The sequence below is a fragment of the Gaeumannomyces tritici genome (assembly GCF_000145635.1).
Source record: "Gaeumannomyces tritici R3-111a-1 unplaced genomic scaffold supercont2.3, whole genome shotgun sequence".
NCBI classification, from domain to species: domain Eukaryota; kingdom Fungi; phylum Ascomycota; class Sordariomycetes; order Magnaporthales; family Magnaporthaceae; genus Gaeumannomyces; species Gaeumannomyces tritici.
In genome coordinates this window covers 1507444-1531968 of record NW_008804547.1, presented here as the reverse complement: position 1 = coordinate 1531968, position 24525 = coordinate 1507444, and the positions used below count along the sequence as shown (strand labels likewise).

At 58.6% G+C, this 24525-nt stretch overlaps 14 protein-coding genes and 1 non-coding gene across 15 annotated transcripts; 7 read left to right on the top strand and 8 right to left on the bottom strand.

The window, feature by feature from the left end:
* Positions 1-152: 152 nt before the first annotated feature.
* GGTG_05621 (hypothetical protein) lies at positions 153-870 on the bottom strand (the record flags this gene model as incomplete). Its single annotated transcript, XM_009223425.1, has 2 exons — positions 153-523; positions 643-870. 2 exons carry the CDS (start codon positions 868-870, stop codon positions 299-301), a joined length of 453 nt encoding a protein of 150 aa, XP_009221689.1. The 3' UTR covers positions 153-298.
* Positions 871-1113: 243 nt separating this feature from the next.
* GGTG_05620 (hypothetical protein) lies at positions 1114-1663 on the bottom strand (the record flags this gene model as incomplete). The annotated part of the gene is made up of 2 exons (XM_009223424.1): positions 1288-1663; positions 1114-1209 (listed from the first exon to the last, which is right to left on the bottom strand). Exons 1-2 carry the CDS (start codon positions 1426-1428, stop codon positions 1114-1116), a joined length of 237 nt encoding a protein of 78 aa, XP_009221688.1. The 5' UTR covers positions 1429-1663.
* A 368-nt stretch (positions 1664-2031) lies between these two features.
* GGTG_05619 (hypothetical protein) lies at positions 2032-5477 on the bottom strand (the record flags this gene model as incomplete). The annotated part of the gene is made up of 1 exon (XM_009223423.1): positions 2032-5477. One exon carries the CDS (start codon positions 5475-5477, stop codon positions 2058-2060), a length of 3420 nt encoding a protein of 1139 aa, XP_009221687.1. The 3' UTR covers positions 2032-2057.
* A 208-nt stretch (positions 5478-5685) lies between these two features.
* On the bottom strand, positions 5686-8768 carry GGTG_05618 (hypothetical protein). Its single transcript, XM_009223422.1, has 4 exons — positions 6862-8768; positions 6694-6787; positions 6485-6623; positions 5686-6423 (listed from the first exon to the last, which is right to left on the bottom strand). Exons 1-4 carry the CDS (start codon positions 7116-7118, stop codon positions 5873-5875), a joined length of 1041 nt encoding a protein of 346 aa, XP_009221686.1. The 5' UTR covers positions 7119-8768; the 3' UTR covers positions 5686-5872.
* On the top strand, positions 7791-8892 carry GGTG_05617 (hypothetical protein; the record flags this gene model as incomplete). The annotated part of the gene is made up of 2 exons (XM_009223421.1): positions 7791-7996; positions 8127-8892. The coding sequence occupies exon 2, from the start codon at positions 8533-8535 to the stop codon at positions 8890-8892; it is 360 nt and encodes a 119-aa protein (XP_009221685.1). The 5' UTR covers positions 7791-7996; positions 8127-8532.
* A 69-nt stretch (positions 8893-8961) lies between these two features.
* On the top strand, positions 8962-10055 carry GGTG_05616 (hypothetical protein). Its single transcript, XM_009223420.1, has 2 exons — positions 8962-9653; positions 9733-10055. The coding sequence occupies exons 1-2, from the start codon at positions 9190-9192 to the stop codon at positions 9896-9898; spliced, it is 630 nt and encodes a 209-aa protein (XP_009221684.1). The 5' UTR covers positions 8962-9189; the 3' UTR covers positions 9899-10055.
* Positions 10056-10150: 95 nt separating this feature from the next.
* Positions 10151-10592, bottom strand: GGTG_05615 (hypothetical protein; the record flags this gene model as incomplete). Its single annotated transcript, XM_009223419.1, has 2 exons — positions 10151-10344; positions 10442-10592. The coding sequence occupies 2 exons, from the start codon at positions 10590-10592 to the stop codon at positions 10151-10153; spliced, it is 345 nt and encodes a 114-aa protein (XP_009221683.1).
* A 336-nt stretch (positions 10593-10928) lies between these two features.
* On the top strand, positions 10929-11411 carry GGTG_05614 (hypothetical protein; the record flags this gene model as incomplete). Its single annotated transcript, XM_009223418.1, has 1 exon — positions 10929-11411. The coding sequence occupies one exon, from the start codon at positions 10929-10931 to the stop codon at positions 11409-11411; it is 483 nt and encodes a 160-aa protein (XP_009221682.1).
* Positions 11412-11701: 290 nt separating this feature from the next.
* On the bottom strand, positions 11702-12058 carry GGTG_05613 (hypothetical protein; the record flags this gene model as incomplete). Its single annotated transcript, XM_009223417.1, has 2 exons — positions 11702-11743; positions 11843-12058. 2 exons carry the CDS (start codon positions 12056-12058, stop codon positions 11702-11704), a joined length of 258 nt encoding a protein of 85 aa, XP_009221681.1.
* Positions 12059-13150: 1092 nt separating this feature from the next.
* GGTG_05612 (hypothetical protein) lies at positions 13151-14812 on the bottom strand (the record flags this gene model as incomplete). The annotated part of the gene is made up of 6 exons (XM_009223416.1): positions 13151-13390; positions 13446-13692; positions 13768-13860; positions 13930-14071; positions 14216-14477; positions 14594-14812. The coding sequence occupies 6 exons, from the start codon at positions 14810-14812 to the stop codon at positions 13151-13153; spliced, it is 1203 nt and encodes a 400-aa protein (XP_009221680.1).
* A 35-nt stretch (positions 14813-14847) lies between these two features.
* On the top strand, positions 14848-15338 carry GGTG_05611 (hypothetical protein; the record flags this gene model as incomplete). The annotated part of the gene is made up of 1 exon (XM_009223415.1): positions 14848-15338. The coding sequence occupies exon 1, from the start codon at positions 14859-14861 to the stop codon at positions 15336-15338; it is 480 nt and encodes a 159-aa protein (XP_009221679.1). The 5' UTR covers positions 14848-14858.
* Positions 15339-16734: 1396 nt separating this feature from the next.
* On the top strand, positions 16735-17463 carry GGTG_05610 (hypothetical protein; the record flags this gene model as incomplete). Its single annotated transcript, XM_009223414.1, has 2 exons — positions 16735-17304; positions 17374-17463. Exons 1-2 carry the CDS (start codon positions 16849-16851, stop codon positions 17461-17463), a joined length of 546 nt encoding a protein of 181 aa, XP_009221678.1. The 5' UTR covers positions 16735-16848.
* Positions 17464-19631: 2168 nt separating this feature from the next.
* Positions 19632-22038, top strand: GGTG_05609 (hypothetical protein). Its single transcript, XM_009223413.1, has 2 exons — positions 19632-21118; positions 21430-22038. The coding sequence occupies exons 1-2, from the start codon at positions 19968-19970 to the stop codon at positions 21695-21697; spliced, it is 1419 nt and encodes a 472-aa protein (XP_009221677.1). The 5' UTR covers positions 19632-19967; the 3' UTR covers positions 21698-22038.
* A 705-nt stretch (positions 22039-22743) lies between these two features.
* GGTG_05608 (hypothetical protein) lies at positions 22744-23273 on the top strand (the record flags this gene model as incomplete). Its single annotated transcript, XM_009223412.1, has 3 exons — positions 22744-22884; positions 23021-23075; positions 23269-23273. 3 exons carry the CDS (start codon positions 22744-22746, stop codon positions 23271-23273), a joined length of 201 nt encoding a protein of 66 aa, XP_009221676.1.
* Positions 23274-23765: 492 nt separating this feature from the next.
* On the bottom strand, positions 23766-23846 carry GGTG_20121. The gene has a single exon. It is a non-coding gene; the product is annotated as a tRNA-Leu (tRNA).
* Between the last annotated feature and the right edge of the window lie 679 nt (positions 23847-24525).

Genomic DNA, 24525 nt, shown 5'->3' with positions numbered 1-24525 from the left:
GCTGGTGTCCTGTATCTGGCCCATGTCACAGGTCTCCGTTCGCTGGTGTCATTGAGCGTAGCACAAGGCCTAATGCTTGCGTAAAAACCCTTGACAAGAGATTAACTAGCAGGTTTAATAAATGCATGTGATCCAAAACACAACGCCAAACTCCGCCGTCCATCTCCTCCGTCTAGCACACAGCGCCATGGCCTCTAAATGCTCACTCTAAATACTCTAAAATGCTATCCCCCGCTTCCATCTATGCTCACAGTCCATCCCCCCGACCGCGCTCTTGTGCGCACAGCCCACCGCGCGCTTAGCAGCGGTAGTAGCACTTGTAGCTGTAGGCCATGCGCTCCTTTTTGTTGTCCGAGACGGTGTAGCACTTCTCGCCGCCCGCAAAGATGGCGTTTCCGGTCTCGCCGAGCTGCCTCTGGCAGTTCTTGTCCTCGAACAGGGCGCAGTTGGTCCCGTAGATGCCGTTGCCCGTGGCCTTGATGCTGCGCAGGCCGTCCTCGACGGTGTGGCATCCCTTCTTGCACTGCAATTACGGGGGGAAGAAAGTTTTTGGTTAGCAAGGAAGTATAAGGAAATGGGGGACGGAAGGGGGATCACAGGACGAAGGGAAAAGGGGGCAGATAGGGTAGGCAATGCACTCACGTCGGGCTTGATGTTGCCAATCAGGTCGCTGCAGCTGTCGCCGCGGTAGTAGCGCCCGCACTCGCCGTTGACAATGCCGGCGGCGCCGCAGCCGTTGGCCCGGCGGAGGACCTCGCCGCTGGCGAGGGCGGCCGGGTCGACGGTGACCGAGTCGACGGCGTCAAAGGGGACGGCGTTGGCGAGGCCGGCGGCGAGGACGAAGATGACGGTCTTGGTGACGGAGAACATTTTGTTGGGTTATGGGGGGTTGGTGGGGGTGGGGTGTGAGATGTCTGAGCGGTTAGATGTGAGAGTGGTGGATAGAGCGAGAAGCTGCTGAAGGCTGTGGATGGATTGGGGCCGGTGGTTGTGCTGTTGAGTTGGATGTTGATGTGGATGATGATGATCCTTTTTTTCGTCTTCCAACTGCGTCCGCCTTGGTTGTTATATACGCAGATCTTCCTCCATGGCCTCGACGTGAGGTCGTCGTATTCACCGTCCGTAGTAAGTCTGGACATTCCACTGTCGACCGACGCGTCCGATCGGCCATCGCGGCCGCAGCCCGGTCCCGTCTGCAGCCCGAGAGGCCTAGGCCCAGGGGGATTGCAGTCATCAGCCACGTCCTGCGCCAACAAACGAGGCCCACGATCGTCTACGAGGGCTTACAGCACGGAATAGCGTCGTGATTTTGGCCCGGGAGGCGCTGCTGCTGCGCGTAAGAGTCGTCGTCCAACTGTTGGACAAGCGCAGGCTCCGCGCGCTTATGTTACAGGCGCGGAGGAGCAAAAAGCGCGGGAAGCCAAACATTTGGTTTGGGCTATTTCGGGTTCAGTTGGAGAGGATTGAACCCAGCCGGCGCGAGGCACGGGTTTGTGTTCGGGCCAGGCCCGGGCAGTGTGTATGTACATGCTTTCTCCCGGCCTACCATCGCAGCCTCGTCGTATCAGATATATGAACTAGGATGTGCGCTGGTGAGATTGGCTCAAGCGCGGAATCTCCATGCCACGGCTTCGCCACAGGCCAAGCCGGGAAAATCGACACTAAAGACGGGTGGACGGAGGCGGCACAGCTGGTGTAAGTCAGCGGGGGTTGTCTGTTCCCCCTGGGAGGGCAAGTGGCGCAGCAAAACCGGCACCCATCAGCTCCGTGCTCGAATTAGGCTTGACCAATCTTAGCGCTGTCATCGCAACCTGTAGACCAAATTAACCTTTTTTTCTTCCTCCAGGAAGTCATCCCATTCGGCGACGCTAGCGAGGCGATCCCGTCCTCTTGGCACCCCTCAGCCCTATCACCGTGCAGTGCCATTTCAAAAAAAAAAAAAAAAAAAAAAAAAAAAAAAAGCCCCGCTCGTATGCAACTAGCCAGACACCTACGAGAACTGGAGGTCAGCGAGATACCATGGCGGTCTGACAGCACTATCGGAAAGCCCATGCCAATCAGAGCCATTCGGGCTCGTCTGAACCCAAGGGCTTGGGCATCACCTCCCAGCCAACCTCGCAGCCCTCGACGCTAGCAGCATGTCGCACAGCCCTCATTCGACCGAAGCCCGTGTCCATGGTCTCCAGAAGGCCGGGCGGCACGTCGCCCTGCCTTTCGTAGTCGCGGCCCTCGAAGCCGGTGGCGCCGGGGTACTGACCCAGGCTGCGCAGGTACTTCATCACGCCGGCCAGGGACACATCGACGCGCCACGCTTGAGTGGTGGCGGAGGCGGAGGCGGCGGCGGCGCGGCGGTAGACGGCCGCGAGGACGCCGGTGGTCAAAAAATATCCCGCGGCGTGGTCGAGGGCCTGACAGGGCATCGGTCTGGCGGCCTCGCCGTTGCCGGCGTGCTCGGCTTCGGACACGTTCATGCCAGCGCACGCCTGGACCAGAGAGTCGTAACCCCTGCGGCCAGACCAGGGACCTCGAGGGCCAAAGGCCGATAGGTTGGCCATGATGATGCCGGGGTTGCCCTTGGCCAGCTCCGCGGGCGACAGACCGTGCGACGCGAGGGAGCCTGGACGGAAGCCCTGCGCGAAGACGTCGCAAGTCCGCAGGAGCCGTAGGAGACGGGCTTTGTCCTCGGGCTTTTGTATGTCCAGCTGTACGGTACGCTTCCCACGGCCGAGGTCGCGGTCGATGGCGGGCAGGTCGGGGAGGCTAGGGGAGGTGACCCAGACGACGTCGGCGCCGTGAGCGGCCAGCGTCCGGCCGCAGAGCGGGGCAGCAATGACCCGGCTCATCTCGACAACCCTAAGGCCCTTGAGACACTTGGAGCTCCCGCTGGGCATCCAGGCCGGAAACTCCTGGGCCGGCGTGGGCGACACGTCGGCGGGCTGGGGAGCAAGCGGGTTGACGTCGATGGGGAAACTGCTTATTGCCCTAGACTGTGGAAGACAGTCCCACTGGGCGTACGAGCGCAAGGCGTATGCGGCGAGCTTGCCCTCAGCAGTAGCGACGTTTTCGAGATCAACTGCCGACCAGTTGGCGATTTTGCCGGCCGCGTCATTTCGGCTGGCTTTTTCATCCAATCCCAGCAGCTCCAGCATGCCGTAGCGGTGGTTGGGGAACGAATCGTGGACGCGGATGTGCCCATCCGAAGTCTTGTGCAGGCCGCCAACGGGTCCCCAGGACGAGGTTGGAGGCTTGCCGTCGAGGGTATAGAGGCGCTCCGATTTGAAGTCGACGGCAGCATGGGCGAGCTGCACATGCACCTTGGGAACGGTACGGAGCTTATTGTGCAGCGTATGGATCTGTGCGGCAGCAAGGGCGGACAAGGCGATAGAGGACTGTGCCAGAACACCTATTTTAAACGAAGAAGGAAGGGCGGGGTTTCCATCATCGCCAGTCAGCGTGACCGAACCAAGGGCCTCCTCAGGGAGCTCTAGGCCGAGCCAGATTTCACGGACGACATCCATGGCACTGAACCGATCGCGCGCGACCGCCTCTGGAAACCTTTTGAAGCCAGGAATGGCAAAGGGGTTTGGTTTTGCTTTGCAGTTGGCTGCGTTTCGACTCTTTTCCGAGTCCTCGTCGACCTTGGCACTACTGCCGCTGTTGGTGGCAAGCGAGCCAGCCGCGGGTACTCTGACGGCCAGCAGAGGCGCGTGCTGCTGAGTGCCCAGCGTGTCGCGCTCGCCTACGCTGCCCTGGGCCCATGGTCGTACAATGGTGCATTTCCATGCAAGGGCGGGATCGAAGTACATGTTTGTCAAGATGTCCTCATCTTGGACTCTGTAGCGGGACTTGATCATGTCGTTGGTCAAGACGTTGGCCGCCTTGACGCGATTGTAGGCAGCCTCGTTGTCGAACATGACGTCGAGCGTCAACTCAAAAGGTCCCGAGTTTTTGGAGCGAATGATGGTGGCGAGATGGCCAAGGCTGGCTTCGCCGCTGGGGATCTGCTTTTTGGTCATGGGCGCGAGCTCTCCATTGTCCAGATTTGCATACCTCTCCTTAGAAATGGAAGGGCACGGCTCAGGTGCGGAAACTGTCGACCGGATGATGTGATTTTTGATGGCGAATAACGAGACCTCCTCACCTGGCTCAAGATCGACCAGGTGGTACAGGCTGAACTTGAACACTGCTCCAGCGTCCTGCTCATGAGGTGACAGCGGGCTGGCTAGATTTCCTGTGGTGGCGATCTGGTTCGGGTAGGCAAAGTGGAGGATAGATGCCCTGGCGTTGTTGGCGATGGTGTGGGAGAGCTCAGCGGTGGGAGCGACCACCTCGCCGAGGATTGCGAGTTCGTGAGCCTGGCTTGCCTGGGTGGGCTCCAGTGGGCCCATGACACCGTTATTCCCGTAGACGTGGTAGATGAGGCGGCAGCTGTCGGACTGGTCGAGCTCAGGGAACAGCTTCTGCGTGTACTTTCGGACGCGCTCCAGGAAATCGTCGATCTGGCCAATCAAGATGGGATCCCTGATTCCACCAACAAAAATGGTGCGGTATCCCAGGTGGGTGACGCCCTCGAGCTTGATCTGATACGGGCGGGCCTCGAATCTGGCACCCGAGACGCGACAGGTCTTTGGGGTGATTTGCTCGTACCGAGCACCGTCGAGAACCAAGACGCCCCCAGGCCCCGGGAGGCGATCGGGGCGAGTCTTTTCGTAGAGGGTATGGGCGGCTACGGACTGGGGCGTGCATCGCTCGGCCGGCGAGAGCGGCGTCAGATCGAACGAGTCGGCGCGCATGGTGGCGATCATGGAGCGGCCCTTGGGGACGGCGCAGATGCCGCCGCATTCCATGATCTTCCCCATGTGCCAGGCCGCATCAGGCGACACGTGGTGATACATGGAGAAGGCTGCAAAGGGAGCAGGGTCGTATGAGCGGCCGCCTAGGATGATGTCGGGATCGCCCTTGAGGGCCTCGAGGTAAGGCTCAGCCCCCATCTGGGCGACCACGTCGACAGCGCCGTCGACCACTTCGGCGGTCAGAGGCTCGACGGGACCACAGGGGCCAACTTTCAAGACTGCGATGCGGGACTTTATGAAGTCGCGGTCCATCCCGGCATCGATGGTAGCAACCTTGAACGAGTACCCTTTACGGTCGGCAATCTCGGTCACGATAGCTAGCATCTCGACGACGTGCTTTCTGCTGCCATCGCCGCCCACAGAGCTGATAAGGACTCGGATCTTGTGGTGGAAGCAGGCGGCCAGCATGGGCTCGAGGTCGCGGACGTACGACCCGCGGCCGCAAGTCATCTTTCCCATTCCCAGTTTATAAGGGCCGCCGTCAGTGGAGCCGCTATCGACGATGATGGCGAGGGGCTTGTACTTTTCGATGCCGTACCAAAACTGGTCCACATCATACCCGTACCCCAGCATGGCGTTGGGGGTGAGGATTGTGAACTCGCCGTCGGGGCCAGGATCAGGCATTTTGGGCAGCGTGGGTGGTGCCGATGATGGGCTAATGTGCTCGGGAATGTCAGGCAGGTATCTTGCAGGGCCGGCTGTTCTACATTGAAGCCAAGCGTACGGTCAAAATCCCCAAATATTGGAGTCGAGCAAGAAATCCGCGAAACTTCCGAGGCTCGGGTGAGGTCAAGAGCCGAGGGCTGCATCGGGGTTTGTTTGCATGGGCGTACACTGGATGCGGGGTCACGCCCGAAGAAATAGCACTGGATTTTGGTTGAGGCTTCCGCCCCGTTCGTTCATTGCCCAGAAGTGACGTCCTACTAAACACTTGTGTAAACATCAAGTATCGACACTCTAGTAGAGCTGCACCCCCCACTCTTCTCCCGAAAAACGGCCGCCATCCAGACAGGGCCTCGTTAGAAAATCGCAACGGCGTTCGGAGGGCTGGCCACGCCGGCCGGCAGGTTCAGCGGCACGCTGACCAAGAAGAAGCTCCACCTCCGCCTCTCGGCGCAGGCCGCGGCGAGCGCCTCGAGATCGAAGCTCTCGCCGATGGGCATGCCCCAGCCGCTGAGGAAGACCTCGTGCATGCTGACGCCCCAGGGCTTGGGGCTGGGCCAGGCCTCGTAGGCCATGGCGTCGCCGGCCACGGCCGCGAAGGCGCGCTCCCAGTGCCACCGGATCGCCTCCCCGCTCGCCTCGACGCCGATGGAGGCGCGCACGGCGCGAGAGGGCAGGGCGGCGCGCTGCTCGATGCTCAGCTTGTGGTAGGCCGGCATCCAGCCAGTGCGGACGAAGAGGATGTCGCCCGTGCGGAACTCGACCTCCTGCTCCGCCGCCACCTCGAGGAGCTGCGAGAGCGGGATGGCGTGGATGGCGAAGTGGTCGACCGAGATGTTGTTGCGTTGGGCGTAGGACCACCAGTCGAGGAGGACGCCGCGGCCTGTTATGGTTTTGATGGCGATGTCTGGAAGCCGCCATTTGTCAGTATATCAGTGTGTGCCTTCTCGACACTGGGCAAAACTAACTTTGAACTCCTATCTTGGTGGTTGCCTGGTCGCCAGTTATCGAGGCCTGCGTCACGCCGTTGTAGAACCGCAGCGTATCTTGGTACGGGTAATGTCTCAGACCGTCCCAGTGGCTGGAGCCTTGCGTGTTCATGTCCAGCTGGATAGTCGCAAGTTAGGATCGACTCGACTCAACTATAGGAAGACGGCTAGAATAGAGACATGTATACCTCATCATCGTTCGCATAGCCTTTAGGATTGATGCGGTGTACAAGTGGCTTGCGTGCAGGGTTCATGGGCTTGACGAAGCCATCCAGAGCCAGGCTGGAAGGAAACATTAACACCCAACCAGCGCACTCCCTGAGGGGCGCAACGAAAAAGGCAATGCGGCGACTTACTTTAGCGGCACGGTGACGCCGTCGACCGCCTCAGCGGCGGCCTTTTGGATGACCTCGGGAGTGAGCAGGTTCAACGCCCCGAGCTCGTCATCCTTTCCCCAGAGTCCCCAAGCGGATGCCTTGGGATCTCCCGCGTTCAGGGGCAAGGAGTCAAACGCCGGGCGCGGCGGTTGGGGCTGTCCCGGCGTTGTCAGGGGAATTCCCAGGCATGTCGAGATGCAGAGGCTGTAAACGCCCCAGGCTAGGAGTGGCGGCATCTTGGAGGCGTCTTATGTTGGTAAGCCCGGGAAAATCTCTTCACGACTTACTTGCTGGCGATCGACCAAGGTGCCGACTCGGACATTCGCAACGCCGTTTGGATAGCGCCATCGGCACGGTTTTATTCGTCCTCGTCCTTGCCGACCCGGTGAGAATGCCGGCCGGCAGGACATCTGCCGCGATCCAGGGCCTGGCAGGCACGCAGGTCGGGGTTGGGAGTGGGGAGCTACCCCCAGAAAGCGCCTCTTGGCAGGCCGGCCCCACGCCGAAGGTTGCCTTGCCGGGTAGGACATTTTCCGGCCACGGCGGTGGACAGCCGCCGTGCACGTTGAAAGGGAATATCGACCAGACGCACACCGAGATGCCTGTTTCTTGTCTCCTTTAACTCACTCGAAGCCTTTATTCGAAGCCCCCGCATGCGCGGGTGGAGTTACTCATTGATCTCGAGCTGAGAGGCCAGGCGCCGTCTGCGAGGCCCAGTGTCACGGCAAATACAGGGTGGTGAGTTTTTGGGGGGAAATCCTTTGGCGAACCTTTGGCGAATCCGCGTTTTTGGACACGGGCTTTGTTTGCCAAACCTCGGACGGGATAAGAATCGTGTTGTCACTAGCAGCACCCAGCCACACAGCACCGGAAGCTGCCATGGAATTCTTGCTAGCCGGTGAGGCAAGCCGTCACCATGGCCGCGACAAATACGTGCCGGCAGTCTTCTCCGGCGCGGCCTCCAAGACAGTCGCGGCGGTGTGTGATTCATCTCTCGTGCTCGCTTCTCGTTGTGCAGCCATCGCGAATGGCGGTCAGGTCCCCGAGCCGGGAGCTCACGCTGAGCACCGGGCAAAGCACATCGATCAAGCTTTTTCTCCCGCCTAGAGACTAGGTAGGGTAACCTACCCCGACAAGGAGAGTGCCGGCCGCCGTGGTACGGAGGGTGGCTAGCGGGGCCGAGGCAGGCCAACAAACGAAGGCGCGGCAATGGAATGGAATGCTAAAAATAGAGCCGCCAGCAGCCCGAGACACAAGCCGCGCGCGCGGGAAACTCTGCCGAGGCACGGCCTCACCCGGGCATTCGCACAAAATAGGCCCCCAGGCGTGACGTGACGGCAAGCGCAAAGGAGGAAACACCGGCGCACGGCAGAAGGGGACGAGAGAGAGCCGAGGTCGTGACGATGAGTACTGGATGCACGACATTTCGGGGTTTGGGCGGTGAAGGCCCCCTTCGGCCAGGGCGCGTGTGCGTGGTGTGTGTCTGCTATGTGGCCATCAACACAGGCAGCAGGCGGCGGGTGATTGTGGTGGGATGCTCCCAAAGTGCCTGCATCGGGTGACACGAGGGGGACAGCGGCGCCCCCAAAAACGGCTGCAGCTGTCGACGGTGCGAGAGAGGCCGGGAATACGAGGTCTTGGCAATATCCAATGCGATCGCCCGCTAGACGTCACAAGGCACCGCCCGCAGATTTTTTTTCCCCCATGCATGCTCCGTTTGCGGTTGTCGATCGCCTTCTAGTGGAAAATCCCTCTCAGGTCTGGTTGGTGCCTCTCAAAGCCGTCAACCACATTATCAAGCCCCTCCTCGTAATCCCCACGCACGCAAACGGTTTTAGCAGCAATGTCTCGGGAACACGAGATGTGATGCTCAGCTCCGGCCGCCCACCTCAGCAAAACGACGCACACGACGTTGCATCCATCCGCTTCCAGCCAAAGAGCCGGTTGGCTGAGCTGGCCGAGTTGGTGTTCCTTTTTGCGCTTCGACCCGTTGCGGCAAAGCTGAGGTGACCGCCCCGCAGATTGACTCCTTCGACAGCACCACCCCACGTGGTTCGACCCGTCCAACCCGGCACTTCAGGGCCTTATGAGGGGTGATCCTTCCCCAAGTAGCTGTGCGCGGTGGGAAAGTATACGGCAAGACTGCAACGCTTCATGATATAAGTTGTCCGCCGCCGTAGCAATCCTTAGGTCAAAGTTCCTCCTTCTCCATCCACATTCGTCATCGGCTTCTGCACAACTGAAACAAAGCAGCAGTGCTCCGTGTTTGCCCCTCGCCCAACTCCTCTCCGACACCCAACATTCACAATGAACACGCTCCTCTCAGTCCTCGTGGCCATGGCCTCCCTAGCCGCCGCGTCGCCCATACTCCCGCCGTCGACCGCCCTCCTCTCGCGGCGCGACTCGGCGGAGCACGGCTGCACCGACACCTCGTTCGGACACCCCGACGCGTTCGCGTGGAGCGTCGCCGGCTTCGACTACCACGCCAGCTACACCTTCACGACGCCGGCGCACCAGAACAGCTGGGGCTACGTCAACTTCAACCTGACCAACCCGGCCCTGGCGCCCGCCGTCGCCGTCTGCTCGGCCTCATCCAACCAGCCCACCGACTTCTTCTACGGCACCATGGAGTACACGTGCGCCCTTCCGGGCGGCGGCCCCATCGCCGGAGGCGGCCGTGGTGGGGAGGCCACCTTTGATTTCAGCCGGCCCTCGGGTGTGCTCAACATCAAGCAGACTTGGAGCTGCCACGACCAGGACCCGCAGTACCCGTACGTTGTCTTTTTTTTTTTTTTTTTTTTGCTTGCTGTGCCTTTGGTGAAGCGCTAAGAGACGAGACCGGATCGGCAGAATCACCTTTTGGGCATACGGCAACGCCACCCTGTCTCTCGAGTGCGAGGACACGACGTGGACGAACCCAAACTGGACCCAGGGCCAGATCTACTCGAGTCGCACCGTCCAATGCGCGCCCGTCAGCCTCCCGATCAAGCCCCACACCATGACCGCTGTCGCATAATGGCCTGCGTCTAGTGCTTCTGCGTCCAGTCTTCCTCCTCGTCCTCGAAAGGCCATCATCTCATTTCCCTTTTGCCGTTTGCGATTTTAAACCCCACCATCCTTTGACAAGGCACTGATGATTGTGATGACGTCAAGAATACTTTGTAATTTAATCACCCCCGCCTAATAAATACCAATCTTTCCATCTTGACCAAGCATTTCTCGGCTTTCTTCCGGACAAGACGCTCTCGACCTCGATGCCCCGCGTCTCTCAGCTGGTGACGAACCCGCCAAGGCACTGCGAGTAGTCGTAGCGGTCTACCGGCGCGCAGAGGCAAAAGCCGGGCGAGTCAAATGGCGAACCGTACCCTCGGCCCCGTGGCCAGCAGCACTGCATATTGATGGCGTTCCTGAGGTTTTGTTGGGCGCAGGGCGCGCACTGCCCCGTGTAGTTGCATCGCTCGGCTAGAAAATCGAACTCGAAAGCGTCAGCAGGGGCGGGGGGGATATAAGCTCCAAGGTTGAATGCGACGCCGATACGGAGGTCCGAGACATGACCCACAGGTTTTCTTTTCGTCCTGAATGCCGCTCTGCCTGGAATGCAGACGGGCTGGGCCCCGGCTGTCGGTCGGCGATGCGCTGGCAGAAGACACCAGGCATGCGACGAGAAGGAGGAGGCCCAGAAGCCCAAACAGCGGTGACCTGGTCGCCATGGTCTCAAAATCTGTATCCCGACTGGAGTTCGGACGAGACGGCGTCGTTTTGTTTGGTCGCTTCGGGAAAGGCGGGGGGCCTCGCGAGTTTGGACGGCAGCTGGGTAAAACGTGGACGACACAGAAAGGCACGCATCGGTCCCTTTAAATCCGGGGAAATGCAGAAAGGATCCCGCACGCTACGGGGGGTCAGACCAGCCGCGCCCGCACGGCCGGCGACAAATCAAGGCAGGATGACCAGCGCCGGCCTGGCGCTATACCTTTGGTGTGTCTTGGCTGCAGCCTGGGGTCGCGCGATCCCAACTTCCATCTCCCAGCGCTGAGTGCCCGGAGATGATGGCCTCGATGCGAGTCGAGTGTCGTGTTAGCGTAATTCCCGTTAGCGCGACACTCGACAAGCAGTCGTCAACACCACCACGACACAAGATCCCCGAACAGTTGGAATCCTTTGAACGCGTCCAAACTCGTCACTCAATTTCTCCTACACCTAGCAGAAAGATGAACCACTATCAACATGTAAATAAACCCCTGTCGTCTCCGCCCCGTCAGGACCGCGCTAACGCCAAGAGAGGAATGATGCTGTCAATATCAGGCACTTTGGCCAACCATATGACCCAACACGACCGCCAAGCGCGGGATCCGTGGCTTGTATTCAGCATATCGCTTGGAGATTATATTAATCTATGCGTTCATCCTTTTTTGCCTCCTGTGCTGTTCTTCGACAATCGGCGACGGCGGACCCTATCATGGCACGGCACGTGGATTCGCGTCGCCATCTGCCGCCCACTTGCCGCGCTGCAGCCGAGGGCAGCCCTGTAAATTCTATAAGAGCCACCAATCTCTCACCCCATGCTAGCCCTCAAGGCTGATTGATGGTGTGTGTGCTCGGGCCTCGCTCGTGCCCCGCTAGGTGCGCGACCATCCAAAATAGCTCCCGTGATGCCAAGCCGGGCGTCAAGCTCTATTTTCTTTTCGGCCACCCAGGAAAAGAACGAATCTCGACACCTGCCAAGCGGTTAGCGGTGACCTTGGACCATAACAACCAAGTGTGCGTGTGTGGTAGGCGTGTCGAGGCCAAACTTACGTCATCGCCATCCATACCCATCTCTCTACTGGAACGCGCAGCCGGTGCGCTCGCCGCCACAGACCAGCTGCAAAAAGGTGACGAGTTAGCTTTCGGGCAAGCCCCCAAAGTCGTCATGGTTCATTCCACCTGGGGAGGAGTATGGGGGGAGTGAGTGTGGGCTTACGAAGCGGCTGTCGTCGGGGCAGATCCACTTGTCGCAGACGCCCTTGACGTCCTTGTCGACGCTCTTCTGGCCGTCGCACAGGCGGTTGGTGCGTCCGATAATATAGCCCCCGTTGCAGGCAGGGACGATGTTCTTGCAGTTCACCCGCTTGTCGAGCGGGCCCGCGGCGACCAGGGCGACGGCGGTGGCGATGGATAGAACGGTGGAGAACTGCATGTTTGTCAAGTTTTGGGTTGTGGATGGGTATTGGGTGGCTTTGTGTGATGTGGAGGGTGTTGCTTGAGGTCTTTGAGGACTTTATTGAGTGATGGGTAGGTGTTGTTCGAAGGGCTGGTTGTGGCGAGATGAGTTGGTTGAATGGAAAACATGATAGAACACCTCTCGAGGACAGCCGCGTAATTGTATCGTCAAAAGGCCAGATGCCGTCAATGTCTATACACAGGGTTCGTTCCATCTTCTCTGCCTTCCTAGGTTGTCCTGCCACTGGCTGGCCCGAATGTCGAGAATAGAAGTCCGGCGCTTGTCGACGGCCGCTCAGCCTCGTCCATGGACTCGGGCCGGGTCGGAATGTTTTCTTCCCTGAGCACCAAAAGTTATTGGGCTGCCGTAACCTTCGGCTTCTGGGGCTCTGGCACGCTCTGGAGCAGGCAGCCAGAAAGCGAGCACAGCGAGCACAGCCATCCTAGCGACATCTGAGGAGAGATGGGATGGGTTTCCGGACGTTCGGGTGTAAGCCCAACGCATCGACCCGCAAAAACAAGAACCCTCCACGAGCACATGTCAACCATCGGCCCCGGACTTTAACCTACCATATTAGGTTGCTGACATTGGGTGATAATCCGCCAGGGGATAACACGGAACCCGAAGATCTAGACCAACGCTGACGCGAATTGCGCCTAGCAGCTCGAGCCCGGCATAAAAGATTCCAGACCCCAAGTGGCTGTTGGGCTGCGGAGCTTCGGGGACGCAGGGCTGGCACCTGCACTTGGAAGGCACTGGGCGTCGGCGGAGCATAGGATCTGCGAACCCGTGGTCCGTGGGTCCACGAGCACGAGGGACGGGCATTTGGTGATGGACTCCCTCTATGCGTAGCATAGACTCCATTTCCCTTGATAGATTCCTTCCCAAAGGAGCCAACCCCAAATCACAGCCATCGTTGTTCGCCACTTTTGGGCATCTCCGAGCTGACAGTAGAAGCCTACTCCTGCCAAAAAAATCCCGGGAAAATAGTACATGTCCCAAACCATAGCCCAATAAACCCCGAGCAAACACCAGAATCTTAAAAATACACGGGTCCTATTCCGCACATCAGACCATATCCTTGACGCGCCTCTCCTGCTCCTCCACCGCCACGGTGATCTGCGTCGTCGTCACGATGCGGTGCTGCATCCCGTACGGCGAGCACGGTGACAGCGACCGCTCGTCGTCGTGCTTCTGGATGATGATGTCGTCCGAGGGCCTCCCCTCCGAGACCGTCTCCATCGGCACCTTGTAATCCACGCCGAGGCGGCCGCCATGGTAGGGACGGCCGGCGGCGGCGGCGGCGGCCTTGGGGCCAAGACCGCCGCCGCTAGGGTACATCTCGAACCCGTCGTCGCCGTACGTACGGGTCCGCCTTCCGACCCGCCGCCCGCGCCTTGCTCTCGGGCCGCGACCCGCTCGGGGTGGACCGCCCGCCGGCGCCGGGGGAGGGCTTGCCCCGGCTGCGCATGTAGCCGGGGCCGGCGGGCGTCGCGCCCTTGCTGCCGCTGTAGCCATACCGCGCCGTGCTGGCCAGCATACGCTTGAACAGGGGCTTGAGGCAGGGGATTGAGCCTGCGATGATGGCGACCGAGATCTCCACGTTGTACCTGCAGTTATGGAGATTTGTCGGTTAGCCCCGGTTAGCCCCAATAGTTGGGGTATGTGGTTGTTGTTGTTCTTACCAGATGGTGATGTCGGTGCTGTCCCACATGTAGTCGCCCTTTAGCCCCCATTTCGTCATGAACATTGTTTTCAAGATTGCCGCTGTCACGGTTCTGGAGGAGCATTTTGTTGGCGGCGCCGCAGGCAAGAAGCGCGTTCGAAATCTCGACGGGTAGGCTCACAAGAATCCAAGCGACAGGATGCCCATAACTGCCGACTTGACCCTCCAGTTCATCTGCACGTTCCACAACATGGGGATGGGTATGACGGCGAGAGGGCCGCGTTGCTCAGGGACGAGGCGAGGAGGAAGCTCGTCTCCATGCACTGGCCGGGAATCGACTTGTTCCATATAAACTCCATGGGCTTGCATTGGAGCATAGTTTGGACTGGCATGCCCTTGATTTAGCTTGGGTCCGTATGTCTGGCGTCTTTTCCTTGGTGCTCCAGCTTCCCCCAAGTCACACTTACAGACTCCCTGCAGCGTCAACGCGACGCTGAGGCCCATGGTTGCCCAGATGATCCATTTGAACACCCTGGATGATGCGAACCTAAGCAGAAAGCAGGCGACGCTCAGCCGCGCGAGGCCGATCGAAGCGAGGCAGATGGGCTGGGTCGCAAAGTTGGCATGCTGCGCGGCAACGAAATCGGCCTTGCCTATGTACTCGATATGCCTGCCCGCGCCTTTTTCGGCCTGGATAACGACAAGGACGGTCATTGCGACAAAGGAGAGCTACATCCGGGGATAACTGCATGTTAGCAGGGCGCCGTCCTACCTCTCCCATGTACTGGGGAAGAAGGGCCTCGGGGGGCAGGAGGGCTAGTGACGCCAAAGGGTCTCGAACGCACCGCCGATAGAACCATGAGGTAGTCATCTGTGAACAGACTGTTGATGATCCTGATGCGCACGTAGAGCCGCATGCCAACGATGGTTAAGGCTAGCGCGGTGAGGGAGATGGACGTTGCGAGAAGCTCGGGGCCCCTATTCTCGTTGGGCCGCTCGCCGGGGAGGTAGACATGGAACGGCGGCGGCGCCGTGACCACGGGCCCGTTCGGCAACCGCACCATCCTCCTGGGCCCCGCGCAGCCCATCAACGACATCCCCGTCGGCCCCATGGGCGGGCTGGGCGAGAACCCGCGCCCCTTCAAGCGCGACGTCGGGCCCGGCGTCAACATGCGCTACGCAAACTACACCACGGTCCGCAACCTCCTCCGCGCCCCCGACGTCGACGCCTTCCGCCTCGTGTCCGAGGGCATCAAGGAGACGGCCGAGATCGGCCCGCACGGCGGCGGCCACTACGTCATGGGCGGAGACCCGGGCGGCGACGTCTTCACCTCCCCCAACGACCCGGCCTTCTTCGTCCACCACGGCCAGATGGACCGCGTCTGGGCCCTGTGGCAGGAGATGGACCCGGCCGCGCGCCACTCGGACCTCGGCAGCGGCCTGTACGCCCACCAGACCTGGTGGAACGCTCCCCCCAGCGCCCTCACCAGCATGGGCGAGGTCCTCGACCTCGGCTACGCTGCCGGTAACATTACCATTAAGGAGGTCATGGACACGACCAAGGGCCCTTTCTGTTATTTCTACCAGTAAAGGCCAACTTGCGCTTGAGTACCTCGTTTAGCGTCACGGCTGTCTAGAACCCCTTAATGGATAATACCCTCTACCAATATTAATAACCCCATGCCTCTTTTCTCCCACTCATCGCGATTTAATAAGCCCGTAGTCGCTGTGCCGCAAGGATAAGCTTGGTCAGCAAGATACTGACCAGAATAGCATGCTCATCCCAAAGAGTCCCGGGCCGACTTCCCAGCCAGGGCTGTTGCTATGATTGTGTGAGGTGGGTCACGTCATGACATACCCACAACGCTAGTATTTAGTCCTGGGACCGTTGGCTTTCCTTTGCCGGCTTTCCCTCAATCCGACAGTTTGCACCTCCGACAATGATACACGCTCTAAATAGCTTGTAGCTAAACGCAGATCCAGCTTCGTTTGCATTGTATATGCTGCATCCTCCTACAGTTTGCGGCCTTAAATAGAGCTAAAGGTCACAGTGGAGAAGCCATCGGACGCAAATACCACGAATCGGATGTCCCCTGAACAGATATCTGATAACAACAGCATTTCCACAACGACATGGTTCTTCTAGATACACCAGACGCCACACACGAACACCCCGCCAGATATGATCTTTGTGTCCAACATGAGCTACCTCGCGTTGAAAATAGGGAAAAGAATATGAACGCAGCGCCGGCACCCAGAGTCGTAGCTAGCTGTTTCCATGTCGGTATGGGCTATATGCAGTGGCCGGTGCATCTCTGTCGTTTCGACCGGCTCACGGCTCAAGGTTTGTATCCCTCAAACACGTGTTGGATCCCGCCATCAAGACAGGGTTTCGAATGTGTTCTTGGTGAGCTAAAACTCACAGGCCAATCCCACCACCCCAAGCCATTCCCACCCCCCGCGCATCAGTCTCCTTCGATGATCCAGGCACCACTCACTACAGGAGTCTAGGATATTAAACGTTAAAAGTGCGGAGCCCTCCAGGGGGTCTGCGATACATTGATTTGGCAGGATTTTCTGTGGGAAAAAGAGTAGTTGGAGATCCCTAAAGGGCTCCGCACTTTTAACGTTTATATCCTAGACTCCTGTACGAGACATGCAGAGCGAGACCTAGCGTCAAACAAGCTTAACGAGCTTAATAGGCTGTCGAGGGAGCTGCCACACTGCCACCTAGAAAACCGTGTGGCGACAGGCTCTCCCCTCCGCCCATACTAGACCAGTCCAGCCCACGATTAAATAGGTAGCAGAGTCCCCGTTCGATGGCGAAACATGTGTCGGTATAGCGCAGTTTCACCTTGATCGTGGGCATTTCAGTGGTTCAAGTGACACGGACCAGCCACGACGAGTATACAAAGCGACCAGAAGACTGAAGCGACGGCCTCCTCGATAACCTACGATTCTGAACCACATGCCAAGCCTCCAGAAATCAATATACAACCCCCCAAGGCGCCGCGGTGACTTTGTTATCCTAATCGCCCAGACGAACCGGAGCGACGCTGTCCACACATCCCCGAACACAGCACACCGCAAACCCCCAAGCATGGGTCACCTCTGGCAGAAAATCCTACCCTGGTCCAAGAAGCCACCGGAACGCAAGGCGCACATACAAGCCTTTATCGACCAGACGACGGCGGCGGAGCAGGAGCGGCAGGAGGCCGAGGCGAGGCGGCAGCGACGAGACCTATCCAGGGAAGAAGCATCACCGCCAGGGTGCCAAGGCGGCTTGACGGACCACGAGCAGGCGCGGTGCGAGCGGTGCGGCGGCAGGCGGCCGGCCGGGCCCCCCATGCGGGCAAAGACGGCGACCGAAAACGCCCAAGATCCGACGCGGGCCTACTGCGAGTACGGACGATCTTGGACGTTTCCGGAAGCCCTCCCACCTCGGACCGGACCGAAAAGCGGGATCCTGGGCATGTTCTGTCCCCGGAGGGCGATGAAGAAGCGACAGCAGCAGCAGCAGCAGCAGCAGCAGGGAGGAGGAGTGTCAGGACGGAATGTAGGTTCAAGGAAGAGAGCGCTGTGCCTGAAGCGGGATCGCTGATACGCCAACACTTTTGTCTGGCAGAATGCGAACACATACTGGAGCCGGCCAAACAGCAACACGAACTCGGTACCGCAAAGGAAGGTCGAGGTTCTCAAGGAGAAGGCCAGATGAAGGATCCTCCTACTGCCTTGCTACTTGCCCATCGGACTTGGATCATTCGCAGCCACGGGATCGGGGCCCCCGTTGCGCCAGGGCGCTTTGGATTAAAGATGCGGAAATGGCTGGCACGCAAAGTTACGAGACTAATGCCTTGCATCGCCGGCCAAGCAAGGGCTGGGGTGGGGCCAGGTCATGCGCACAAAGGCGGCCTGTCGAGGACTGACCCCCACAAAGATCAGGATGGAGAAATGGCGCGGATTTGGAGCCCAACGGCCCAACGGCAGTGAGGATGAGAAAAGGTGGTGACTGGGATGCCGAAGATGCCGAAGGCAGTTGGAATAGAGGTACCTATGGTAGAGTATCGACTCGAAACGAATGTCTGGATGTGTGTTCTATCGTTGCCCAAGCTGTACGGTCACCGTGTACTGCATGTAAGCCTAAAGCTCTAAAAATGCCAATAAGAGCATGCCTGTGGGAACCAAGCTCAGCATGGCTTTCCCCCGCTGCTATCAGAACGAAAAGTTAGCTCGCCGACAGCCACTCTCACCGGCCTGCCACTTGGCACGCAGTCAGTCGCCGCGGCATGCATCGCGCGGACGTCGATCGGCACGTTGCGGGTGGGCATGGGTCGCATCGTTCGTGCGCGCGTGGCTCGGGTGCCACTGGAGGTATGGCCGGGGAGGCAATGCCGCTTTCGAAAAATATCTTTTTTTTTTGTTCCAAGGCAGTGAGGGAAGTAGGAGACAAGTATCCACTATGTCGAGCAAGCATTCCAATACACTGGCCACATCCGATGGAATACCAGGGCATGTTTCTCTGGTTCGCTTCTGCCACTTCCTGGTTCATGTTGGAGGGGAGATGCCGTGAGCGATGTGGTGTTGCCGGAGAGGGCGGTGGAGGCCCTGCAAATCCCCCTTGCGTCGTTCCACGTTGTTGGTTGCGGCACGTGCGAAAACCCAAGAAACTTGGCACCTCACCGACGCCGTGTCAGTGGTCGGGAATGACATCACCCGGTGGAGAAGGCCAAAGGATCTCCAAATTTCGGCCCCACACCGCCCCGCCCGTGATGCGAGGACCCTGAATCATCACGTAAAAAAAAAAGGGCAGGGGTCGTTGCGTTCCCAGCCGCCACCGCCGCCAACAAAAGAACAAAGAGACAGAAAAAAAGTTTGGGGTTCTGGTTGCAATGCAGAATGCAGCCACCCCACTCGCCCTCTGTCACGGGTAGGCACGGATTGGGGTTAGCCGGACTTGCAGGTACCAGCTGCTAGGTGCCGTGCCTTTCCTGCGGGCATTCTTCATGCACAATCGGGGCCGGAAGGGATCCCTTCCAGTCCTGCCGCCTTTTTGGCCCACCCCTCTTTACCGCTGCAGGCAAGGGAAACGACAAAGAAGAAGAGAGCGGGCTCACATCTCACAGATGCGACGACGATTGCATGCCCTACTTTCCCGGACCTCCGGATATCCAGGCATGAGAATTGGTACTGTAACCGAGATCCCTCCCTCCCGGTTTGCCTCCCCAAGCCTGCCGCGTCCTCTCTCAGGTCCTTGGCGTCAAGAGGCAACACGGGCAAGACAAGACTCGTCAGTGCCGAGCACCCACGTTAGTCGAGAAAGAAATCGCGCGACCGACCGACTGCCGCGTCCTCGGCTTGGGGCCCGACAGTGGCGGCGGCGAATCGCTCATTCTGTGCCTCTCTCTATGCCTCCACAGTAGAGCAATTGCCTGGCACCAACGGGCACGTAGGCCCTGCATGGAGTGTGGGTTCGGTTCGGTTCGACTTGGCCATGCGAACTGACCGCTGCCAAATCGGCCGTCATTTCCCGGCAGGGGGGGACGCCTGACGAGAAAGCTGAAGCCGGTGTGCCAGTGTGTGTGTGTGTGTGTGTCTGCCAGTGCCATGAAGGAGAAAACCAGTCCCAAGAAAGCAGCGCCCAGAGCCTTGCGTGCTTGTGTCCGACTCGGCCCCCTCTCGCTCTCCCGCCCAGGCACTGTGTCCTCGGGCTCTCGCTAGGCCCGCTCCCACAGTCGCGTCGGTAGTTCGTCGCACATCCAAAAAAAAAAAACCCCCCATCTCATCGTTTGTTGCTCATCAGGCCCTGCGGTGGAGTCTTACCGCAACAGCGGGGAAGGTTGCCCCTTGCTGCCCGATGCCGGATTTCCATGCCTGTGCAAATTTGCCAGTCCGTCCCTCTTTTCCCGTCCTGCTTGCCCATGACTTCCCTTCTTTTTTTTTGCCCGCACACCACCAGGAGAGTACCAGCGGTGCTCTGTCCGTGTGCGAGGCTGCAGACTTGCGCGGGTGCTGTTGGCCTCCCTAGACATCACGGCCAACCCCGACCTCTGCTTGCTTCTTCCTCTGTTGCCCCCCCTGCCGTGCTGCTGTTGATTCGCTTCTCTGTCGTTTTATTCTACATTATATTATTTTATTGTTCCCGCCGAAGCCGCAGCGTAGTGGCTGGCACTCGAGATACCCAGTAAGCAGTTACCCGCGAACCCTCATGTTGGAGACAGGATGCGGATACGGCGATTGTACACCTTCTTCACCGTATCCGCCCTTTTAGCGGCCGCCGGACTGGCCCGGGCCGGCTGCGCCTCGGGCGGCATCACGTTTGCCTCGCAGTCCGACGTCGACGTTGCCAACTGCACCTTCGTGAACGGTGATGTCGTCATCTCGGCCACCGCCCCCGGCAACATCACATTCAACGACCTCAAGAGGATAAATGGCAGCCTCATCGTCCAGGGCTGCGGCGATGCCACATGCTCCCGCATCTCGGGCATATCCAGCACAAACCTGACCACCATCAACGGGCGGCTTCAGGTCTCGTCCGTTCCCAGCCTGAAAACCATCACCCTGCCCGGTCTGCAGCGCGTCGACCATGACCTTTTGCTGCAGGAGCTCCCCGAGTTGAACTGGGTCAACATGACCGGCCTCAAACGCGCCGGCAGCCTCAAGCTCTACTCGGCACCGAAGCTGATCACGGCCCAGATCGGGGTCAAGGGCGCCTCGTTCGACCCCAACATCGGCCTGAAGAACATCACGGGCAACCTCACGGGCTCCGCCGACGCCGTGGTCGAGCTGCGCAACGTCGGGCTCAGGGACCTGGACGGCATCCTCGACTTCTGGAGCGCGCGCCGCCTGCTCATAGACAGCCTGCCCAACCTCAACGTGCAGATGATCAAGTTCCTCAACGTCGACGAGATGCGCGTCGTCGGCAACGACAACCTCACCCTGCGCTTCTGGGAGTCGAACCTGAACGAGCCAAACAGCCCCGGCCCGGTCATCAACCGCCTCGTCGTGAGCAACATACGGAGCCTGTCGCCCTGCCTGCAGCCAGTCGTGCACGAGTTCCTGGCCTTCAACAACTCGGCCATGGAGTACCTGTACTTCAACTTTGACCAGCTGAACCACATCGAGATCCGCAACAACCCGCGCCTCAAAAAGCTCGTGTCGTGGGCGCCCCTGAACCGCTTCTGGCGCGACATCTACATCCACGACAACCCGCTGCTCTCCCTGAAGCGATTCCCGGGCCCCCGCGAACCCGGGGACAATGTGTCCGAGACCTATTGTAGGGATATCGCCAAGTTGCGTCGCGACCAGTGGGCGTGGTTCCCAAACACGTTTGACAATCTTGTCATTGCAGCTGACATTGACAACTCATTCTTGTAAGTTTTTTTTGGCGGCTCTGTCGGTGTGTTTCTTTTCCCCTTAATGTTGGCTTTGCTTCTCAGGCAGCACGTCATGCGCATTCTCGTGCACCCACATGCCTGTTACCCCCATAGACTGGAGCGCTTGGAGTTTGCAGCAATGTAGTCATTGTTGTTGGCCCGTACCGCTCTACGCCGTCTACTTCGCTGCAAAATCCTGCTCGGCGGTCATCATCCGTCCTATCCACCGGCGTGCTGGGTGTGGTTCGAGCTCTCTCGTAATATTTGGTCGCAGAGAGATCAAAACATGGGCCTGACAATTACGCCAGCAACGAAACGTTTACAAATCTCTGGCTCAACACCACGAGTCCAAGCGAGACGAAGCCCAAAGTCGTGGACCGCTTCGAGGTCAACTCGACAAACAAGACCTTTGACTGCAGCGCCCTCGATATCCTCCGCACCCAGAAGGGCGCCTTCCCGGGCCGCTACTCGTGCCAGGGGCAGACGCTACCCGCCGGCATCGCCGTGCCGAGCCTCGAGGGATCCATGCGCATGGCCCTGGGCGCTGCTTTCATGGCCGCCGTACTACTCTATTAACGACCAATCGGATTGGGGGAAAAGGAAGAAAAAGCAGCATTATTACCCACACATGTGTACATTTGACAGCATTTGCAGGTGTTTGGGAGGGAGTCGTTCTGTTCATTGCATCCACGGGATTTACATTGTTCACTATCGTTACCCATACTTCTTGTCTTGTTTGCCTTGGCCGCAGCGTGTTCGGTCCTCGACCGTTGTGGCACTACGGAACATTCTTTCGCGTAGGGGAGTTGATTGCATATATACCAGTTGAGCATGCGCCTCACAAGCTACATTCCCATCTCGGCGCCTTGTCCACGTTCATGTAGCTTCTAGTTATAACCCAAGAGTAAATATTTTCCCCTCTAGTAGCAGGACCTACCCGCACAAAAGTGTAATCATGTATGGTGTTGTTTTGTACCCTGATTTATGCGCAGGTATCGACAACCGCCTAGTGGTATATGAGCGATGCTGTAACACACACCTCAAAAGGCCACGCTTCGCTACACCGTCACGGCCGCCTGCAAGGCTGGCCGACGAGAACGTATCCAAACATGGCATGTACAGCATCCAAACCCGCTTGCATGGATGGCCGATAGCGTGCCGACAGGCAGGGAACTATAACTCCGCCGGCGACATCCCCAAGGTGGCCATGTCAGGCACCTCAGCCTTATTCTAGCCCCGAACGCCACGTTACTTCCAGCTGACAGGCAACTCCGAGGCCGACGGATCATATCGTTTCTAGAAAAAAAGGAGCTACTTTCTAGTAACTTCTAGTCGAAGCTTGAGAGCTTTGCCACTGACCGCCAGGACACGAGAAAAAGCCCCAGCCGATATGCTAGAGGGGATTGGTTGGCACGCCAGTGGCACCGCGGGAAGGCTAGCCAATATCACCACGGAGTATCTCCATGGCCTTCCTACTTCTGTGACGATATCCTTCCAGGTCAGCACGTTTCTGCTTCGTAATGCAAAGTATGCGTGCGTCGAGCAGACTGTCGTGATCCCTGACTGTATCCCCAAGAAGCTGTGCAAGGATGCTACCGAGGGCAGGAGGCCCTCGGCTCTAAATGGTTAGGAGGGCCGGCGCACCTGTAGTGGCTCATGGCCTGGAGGACGACACGGGCGAACTCGATGGGGCCCGGGATGAGCAGAAGAAGGACTGTGCTACTCGGTATGGCACAGGCACGGCCCAGGGCATCCGCCTTTTTGTAAGTCGTCGGGTCTACCACACCCATATCTCCGTGTCTTGCAGCTGATAGGGCGACTCCTACTTGTATCGCCGGCTATTTATGGGAAGCGCTCGCCATGGCACGCACACGGGCAGTCCTGAATGCATCATGAGAGACGATGGGCATGGGTGGCACAAACGCCCTGATCGGTCCCACCGAGGCGGTCCCAGGTCAGAATGACGCGCGTCAACACAACAGCATGCCCGGCAGTTCATGGCAGTCAATTTGAGGTAGCTAGTAGGTTTACAAACTGTGAGAAACCACTGCATCACTCGAAGGGGCCTCTACGCACAGCAGGACATGCTCGAGAAAACGACATCAAGGGGTGCGCGTAGAGCCCGGGGCACTAACGGATCCTTATAGAATGATACGTAGATGCATGGGCAGGTAGGAAGCAGATCCTACATAGCTATCTTAGGATATGCAAACGGCTTAGAAAAAAATCGTCGCTGTATCCGAGAACATCTGGTGCTACTCCCTTCCCGGACGGACAAGAACCCGGCACAGAAGCTCCTAGACGAAGAGCGAACCAACGCATGCGCTCCGCCAGAATGCTAGCTGGTGATGAAAGGTTGAGATCCTTAGAGCATGTTTCGTTTGCTGGGGGTAAGAAGCCACTATCATTCGTATTACACCATCGGTACGGATAGCGGGGATTTGACACGATGTCGTCGGCAGCCCAAGACAAGCATTCAAGTAAACGACTAATCAAAACATGAGTGCACTCCATGTTAGATTACTGGTAATAGCGAGGACGATAAAATTACAATACGACCGTTGAACAAAAGAGAGAAAAGCAAACCAAATGTTAACGGCTGAGATGCGGACAAAATGTTTGAAAAAAAGAAAAAAAAGTTATTTGACAAGTGTGGGATTCGAACCCACGCGGTGTGAACCATAGGAGCCTAAATCCTACTCCATAACCTCTCGGACAACTTGCCATTCATGACGTGAAAAAACCAAGGCAATAGGTACGCTTATGAGCTGCAGCACCGAGTGCCCCTCACGTGGCGCAACGAGACCCACCTCCGCCATGCTGAATTGGCCAGCCCCGTTGCCCCGTACCCCACTGGTCGGCCCGAACAGCATTCCGGATAGGGCCCCCATTGCTAAGCACCGGGAAGATTCGATATTCTTTCCACAAAGGGCTCCGGCGCAAAATGCGCGGCCCCCCCTTCGCGAGATAAACTTTCTCCCTTCGTCCGAGTCAGAAAAGGTACACGCTGTGGGGGCCTTGCGCGTTGCGCGCGACTCTCCAGACTTCTAGGCTAGCCGGGAAGAATGGAAGATTGAGCCGCGACTTTTTGCGCCTGGGGGGTGGGTTGGTTGGCCACCACCACCATCCTGGCGTTGCAGGGGAGTGGATTTTCGGCAATTGGCTGAAACATTTCGTGCATCGAGATGCCAAGCAAGGGCCCGCGCCAGATGCGACGGGGGCATTTTGTTTTCTTCTTGTTCTTGTTCCTCTTCCTTTCTTCTGGCTTGCCTACTTGTCGGGTAAGCTCATTTCCCGTTTCCGGGCTGGGGGGAGAAAAAAAAAATCAGGCGACGACCAACAAGGCTACAGCAAGAATCCGGCCACCGGCCCGGACAAACGGGGAAAAAGAAATCTCGCCTAGC